The sequence below is a fragment of the Triticum urartu genome, chromosome 6A, assembly GCF_056163025.1.
Source record: "Triticum urartu cultivar PI428250 chromosome 6A, HENAU_Tu73, whole genome shotgun sequence".
In the NCBI taxonomy this organism is placed as follows: Eukaryota; Viridiplantae; Streptophyta; class Magnoliopsida; order Poales; family Poaceae; genus Triticum; species Triticum urartu.
Genome location: NC_141878.1, coordinates 446,855,335 through 446,862,250, shown reverse-complemented (window position 1 = coordinate 446,862,250; position 6,916 = coordinate 446,855,335). Strand labels below are relative to the sequence as shown.

Here is a 6,916-nt window from a genome sequence, read left to right as displayed (position 1 = left end):
TGTCGCATAGACCTGCGCCACCGTCGACCAAGTTGGATCCCCGAGCTAGCCCGCACCCAGGCGTCATCCACCACTACCACCTGTGCGATGCCATGCCTAAGAGCCGCCACCACAGCCACATCAACCGTTGGACAAGACTCCGCGTGAGCCGCAGCGCCCACACCTCCACAGCGCCCCTGCCGCGTCGTCGTGTCCATCTAACGACGCCACGCCCCGCACCTTTGTGGTCTACATTAGGTCGAGCCCCCGTGACCCCGCCGACATGCAAGAGGGGAGGAGAACCCCTGCTGCCACCATCAGCCACATGGGCTTCGCCTGACGGCGTCCTCTAATGGCAATGGAGGGGAGGCCGACAATGCTGGTGGCACGGCTGGAGGCTCTGCCCATGTCGCTCATAGGGGACGAACACACTGGCGAAATGGTTCAACTCAATTCACTTTTAGTGTTTCAATGCTTTCGGATAGAAGTATGAACATTGAGTTGGTGCAATTATTTTTCTAGAATACGCACAAGCATGCATATCATGCATGGAGGGTCGACCCGAGTTTGCGCACAACTTTAAAAAGAATTATGGGCGATCCCTCTCGAAATAGGCTTAATTATGAACTACGCTCTAAAATAATTTTGGAGGCCGTAGGTGCAAATTAAAGAAGAAGAAAAAACTAAACTTACATAGGTAGGTCGACTCGAGTTTGCGCACAACTTTAAAAAAAATGAACAATCTCTCTCGAAATAGGCTTAATTATGAACGATGCTCTAAAACAATTTTGGAGGGTGTAGATACGGCACATTGGCTGCTCCCAGAAGTCTTATAGACCAGGAGTAATAATAACGGAAGGGAATACTACAATTTTTCGAGTACATCAAAAAGTAACAGCAGTACAGGAGGAGCAAACCAAAATGTGCTCTGATTAAGGCTGTGTTCGGTTTCTCTCTACTTCTTTAACTCCACTCCGGAAGTGGACAAGACTTTAGCTTAATTTGATGAAGCTGCTAAAAGCCAGCTCCCCAACTCCGCGGAGCGGCCAAGTTCCGAACAGGGCCTAAAGCAGGCAATCCACCTTGCAGGGCAGGCGCCGGAAGAAGTTGGCCGGCACGTCGGGTAGCCTCTGCCGGAGGCTCGGGTGGCGCATCAGGTAGAACCCGGACAGCAGCGCCACCGCCTGGAACGGCGCGACGAACGTGACCACGGCAAGGCACAAGCAGACCAGCAGGTACATGGCCGTGGCGCGGGGGTCCCTCCACGTCATCACGCACCGCGCGCGCTCGACATGCGACGCCACGTCGCCGACCATCTCCTGTATCCGGCCCCCGAGGCTCCTCAGCCTGTCGTACCGCATGCGCACCACCTCGTGGGGCCGCGCCGTCGGGAACTCGTCGAACTCCTCGTCGAGCTCGTCCAGGTGCGCCGTCACGGCGTGCGACACCTTGGTGTCCACGTGCCACGGGTGCCTCGGCCGGCGCCGGTAGTTCCACAGGCCCAGGCAGAACTTGTAGAGGAAGAAGGTGGGCAGGATGAGGTTGGGGCAGCACACGAGCATGGCGTAGATGATGTGCACGGCCACCGTCGTCACCGGGTTCCTCCAGTGGCAGACGTCGACGAACCACTTGATCGCGGCGAACAGCGGCGCGAGCGCGGACACGATGCGGAAGAAGTGGGCCTTGCTGCGCCGCATGCTCCACCGGTGCCCGTGCGCCTCGCAGAGGTGCTCCACGCACTCCCGCCGCAGCGGCAGGTCCATCCGGCCCAGCCGGTGCGCGATGACCGCCACCGCCTCCCGCCGCAGCCTCTCCTGCTGCACCACGGACAGCGGGCAGTGGTAGTGCATCGGCGGCAGGTGCGGCTGCGAGTAGGTCTGGAGCAGGCCCAGCGTGGACGTGCTCGAGAAGCGCACGGCGAGGTGGAGCTCCCCCATCTTCTTGATGCCGCCGGCGTGGAGGGATATGAGCGGGTACGCGTGCGTGTGGATGCGGCCGGTCTCGAGCGTGGAGAGCCGGATGCGCACCTTGCCGAGGAGGACGTCCTTGACGGGGTCGCCGGTGGCGAGGCCGCCCTTCTCGCCGATCTGGCAGTTGTGGAAGACGGCGACGGTGAGCACGGTGCAGTGGTCGTGCACCTCCCAGAAGCACTGCTGGTGGAACCGCGGCGCGAGGCTGTCGATCACCGTCTGCGTGCGGAACCACTTGGTGCCGTACTTGGCCACGCAGTAGGCGTCGCAGGAGCCTCGCCCGTTGCGCGCACGCAGAGCGCTGAGGCCGAAGGCGTGGTGGATGCCGAGCTCCACGAGGCCAATGGGAGGCCGCCCGTGCCACAGCTCCCTGGCCGCCGGCCGGACGTCGCTCAGGTAGTGGATGGGCTCCGACAGGACCCTGTACCCGCCTTCCAGGCAGAGCCGGACGCAGACCTTGCAGGAGAACTTGTCGATTTTCGTGGCTCCTTCTGGTTGCACCAAGTTGTACCACCTCGGGCGAATCGGGCGTGTGTCCCACCGGCGTTCGAAGTCGCTGAAGGGGATGTGGACGTGGCCAATGACCTCCTCCTTGTCGACCTTGACGCGGTCCTCGACGGAGATGATGAGGTGGTCCTCGAACGGCTCGGCGGCGACGAACAGGTGGTCCTCGTTCCAGCCGTAGGACGGCAGGCGGGACACGCACGTCTTGGTCCGGAGCACCTGCGTGGAGAGGCGCGAGCGCACGAAGAGCTCGCCGACGCGGGCCTTGTCCGCGAAGGCCACGTCGCGGGCCTCGATGACGTTGACGCGCACGTACCACAGCCGCGGCACCGTGTACTGCTTGCACCGGATGTGCGCGGCGAGCTTGGCGTCCACGGCGAAGGCGGCGTCCGCGTGCACGGCCAGCGGGAAGCACTCGTCGGCCTGCGTGCCGATCCACAGGGCCACCATCACCTCCCCGCAGCGCTCCCCGTTGCCGTCGAAGACGTGGTGCCACATGGGCGCGAGCGCGCTGTCGGGGGGCACGCGCACCGGCACGTCGCCCAGGTCGAAGCGCGCGCGCCCGACGTACTCGTCCTTGGCGAAGCCCCGGCCGCGGACGAACACCTCCAGGAAGGACGCCTGCAGGCGCTCCCGGGAGAAGGCGACCACGTCGTTCCACTCGGGGCCGGCGGTCTTCTCGATGTGGCGCGTGGCGCAGGAGTAGCTCCCGAGCTTCACCTCCGCCAGCGGGTCGAACTCGCCGCCGCCCCACTTGAGCTCCCGCGCCTTGACGACGCGCACGTAGAGGTACTCCATCCTCTCCACCAGGTCGTAGCCGCCGGTGCGCCCGCCGGGGAGGCGGGGCCTCGTCTCCTTGATCCCGAACTCATCGTAGGCCGGCAGCGGGCCGAAGGGGCCGAACCTCGGCAAGACGCCGGCCATGGCCAGTGAGAGCGCGCGCTACCTCGTGCGGCCGGGGATCGGATGAGCGATGCTGATGGAGGTGCTGATCTCTCAATGAGGAGGCCGCGCGCTCTTAATTATGTGCGTTCTGCGATCTGGCCACCAAACGGCGGCCGTGACGTCGGGTAGTGCATGCATGGCCTTTTGGGTTGGTGATCGACACGGTTGGTGTGTTTGGTTTGCTGTGGGACGTTGGGCGATCTACTGAGTTTAGTTGTTCAGAAGAGAAGGAAGTAGCCGCCGCATTACCATGTTGGTACATGACTTCAGCAGAGTACTAACGAACATCGCGTGTGCCTGGCAGATCAACAAGATTAACAACCACGTTGGCGCGTAATGCTTGGAAGTTTGGGTATCTCAAGCCTTGGCCAGGGGAGATTCGTTATGAACCTGCGTTATACGCAGTCAGGCATGTATCTTTTGCCAACATGACGAGTCTATTAAATACTTATTTTTTGAGTCTAAATTTGCTCATGCAGTATGGGTCATAGTTTAAGTAGTTTCAAATCTATACTCTCCACATAGTGCACCTAATATGTTAGCAATTGGTTGCGGGGTATTGACAAACAGTTTTCTGTATATTATTTTTATGGGGGTGGTTGTCTTATGGTGGGCATTGTGGTTTACCAGGAATGATGTGGTTTTAATAATAAATGTGGTTTTTCTCTTGGACAGGTTATTCATGCACGTATGCGATGGCTCCGTACTTGGTCTATCCTGCAGAACTCGAAGGATAGAGACATTTTTATGATGGCGTCTATATGGCTGGAGCGTACGGCCAGGGAGGTTTTCTCCCTCCATGGATGACAGTGTAATCCCCGTATAGGATCTGCTCCACCCTAGGCTGGGTTGATTTATTTTTGCTGTAAAACTTTTTTTTATTTTTTGCTCGTTTGGACTTGTTGAATGTGTGCATCATGTTATGCAAAGGCCGGGCATTCTTTAGATGTGGTTGTATCACCTTGATAAATCAATTCAATGAAATGTTCTTTTTTGAAAAAGTACGCAGCCAGGCAACTGACTTACACTATATATTACTCCATCTGTTTCAAAATACAAGGTGAAGTTTTTTCAGAGGTCAAATTTATGTAGGTTTGATCAATTTTAAAGGAGTATTGATATCTATACCAAATTTGTATAATTAGATCCATCACAAACTCTATTTTAAAATTTTATTTATGGAGTGACTAACAGATGAACGTTAATTTTTAGTGTTAGAATCGAATGACATCTCGCATTCTCTCATGTGCCCTCTCCGTCCCTCTAGTTACATGAATGCATGCATGTTAAAAGACAAAAGTGCGATAAGTGGACAAGTGCTAACCGCCCCAGTAGGACATTCCATGTCGGAAAACATGGTCCAATCAAATCTCGCCAGAATGACACATTAGAGGGATAAGATCATCACTTGTGCAATTGTATAACTCTTGTTTACTAACAGTATAGTATAAGGTTGTGTATTGTTTTCGAAGAGTAGCATTACCTGGTCTCTCATCCTCGCAGAACCAAATCTCAAAGCCGTCCTTAATGAAGAAAGACTTGAATGAAAGAAATAGTGCTAACCGCCCCACGACCTATTTGGGATCCCCATTAGTGATTCGCGCCTCACCGTGGCGGACCTTCGCCCATGGTGACCCGTATGCAACATCGTGTTGAGCACTAGAAGGGCCGTTGGTTGTTGAAGGCTGCTCGCGTGATCCTCATCAACACCTCGCTTGCCAGCCTTCTATGGTTCCTCATGAGATTCTATAGCCTCCATGAGACGCTTCATCAGGAAGTCGCCAAGTACCAATCCAGATTCTTCTGGGCTGGGGAGGGGGATAAGCAGAAGTACCATATAGTGAGCTGGCCTGATATGTGCAAACCCAAGGACCAGGGCGGTCTGGGCATCTTGTCCTCCCGGCGCATGAACATTGCCCTCCTGACCCGTTGGCTCTGGCGCATAGCCAATGACGACGGAGGCCTTTGGCTCACCATCATCCGAAACAAGTACCTTCGAGGACAGCCACTCGCATTCTGCCAGCGCTTCGGTGGCTCCCAGTTTTGGCAGGCTGTCATCCAGCTGCTACCTGTGCTTCGCATTGGTTCATCCATCTCGGTTGGTACTGGGTCCTCGACCCTGTTCTGGTTTGATAGGTGGATTGGCAACATCCCCCTGGTTGCGCGTTTTCCGGAGCTCTTCGCCATTGCAGTTGACCCTCGGGTCTCTGTCGAGACGGCCCTTATTGGCTTGGGGCGCCTCGCTTTTTGCCGCCCCTTTGGCCCGCCGGAAGTGGCCGCGTGGGATGTCCTCCTCCAGGACATCGCCCTCCTCCCGATGAACGTCGCCGACTCCCCGAACGCCATCTCTTGGCGTCTGGAACCATCCGGCTGCTTCTCCACCAAATCCCTCTACGCGGCCATCGCCCCCCCCCCCCCCCGACGGCCCCTGAGCCCTTTAGCCTGATTTGGGATATCCGCTTGCCCCTGAAAATCAGGATCTTCCTATGGCAATGAATCCGTGGCCGCCTCCCGTCCGGCGTGGAGGTCCTTAAGCGCAATGGTCCTGGGATGGGATGTGCCCCCTGTGCGACACAGTGGAGGATGCTAACCACATCTTCTTCTCGTGCTACACGGCCCAGTTCCTGTGGTCCAGTTTCCGCGAGACGGTTGGGGGCCATTGGTGCAACACCAACTTCCCTGACCTGCTTGCGGAGATCCTCGCCTCCCCCCTCGCTACCGCCATATTAGATGGCATTGCGTTGGGGTCCTTGCATGGACGCTTTGGACCGTCCGCAACAAGCTTGTCATCCAGAAGGTGCCTCACTGGTAGAAAACGGAGCTTTAAAACCGGTCTGTAAGGGCCTTTAGTGCCGGTTCGGTAACCGACACTAAAGTGTGGGCACTAAAGGCCCCCCTTTAGTACCGGTTCGACACGAACCGCTACTAAATGTTGGGGAACGTAGCAGAATTTTAAAATTTTCTACGCATCACCAAGATCAATCTATGGAGTCATCTAGCAACGAGGGAGAGGGGAGTGCATCTACATACCCTTGTAGATCGCGAGCGGAAGCGTTCAAGAGAACGGGGTTGATGGAGTCGTACTCGTCGTGATCCAAATCACCGATGACCTAGCGCCAAACCGACGGCACCTCCGCGTTCAACACACGTACGGTTGGGAAGACGTCTCCTCCTTCTTGATCCAGCAAGGGGAAGGAGAGGTTGATGGAGATCCAGCAGCACGACGGCGTGGTGGTGGAAGCAATAGTGATCTCGGCAGGGCTTCGCCAAGCTCCAACGAAAGAGAAAGAGAGGTGTTACGAGGGGAGAGGGAGGGGCCAGGGACTTGGTGCGGCTGCCCTCCCTCCCCCCACTATATATAGGGCCCCTAGGGGGGCGCCGGCCCTAGGAGATTGGATCTCCAAGGGGGGGCGGCGGCCAAGGGGGGTGGCTTTCCCCCAAGCCAAGTGGGGCGCCCCCACCCCTAGGGTTTCCAACCCTAGGCACAGGGGAAGGCCCATGGGGGGCGCACCAGCCCA

At 57.1% G+C, this 6,916-nt stretch overlaps 1 protein-coding gene across 1 annotated transcript; it reads right to left on the bottom strand.

Annotated features, from left to right (window-relative positions):
• Positions 1 to 749: 749 nt before the first annotated feature.
• Positions 750 to 3,568, bottom strand: LOC147965632 (FT-interacting protein 3-like). The gene has a single exon (XM_087528300.1). The coding sequence runs from the start codon at positions 3,375 to 3,377 to the stop codon at positions 1,044 to 1,046; it is 2,334 nt and encodes a 777-aa protein (XP_087384426.1). The 5' UTR covers positions 3,378 to 3,568; the 3' UTR covers positions 750 to 1,043.
• Between the last annotated feature and the right edge of the window lie 3,348 nt (positions 3,569 to 6,916).

What these genes read in the sequence shown, in the direction of transcription:
- LOC147965632 (XM_087528300.1), bottom strand. Translation starts at nt 3,377, where the DNA reads ATGGCCGGCGTCTTGCCGAGGTTCGGCCCCTTCGGCCCGCTGCCGGCC.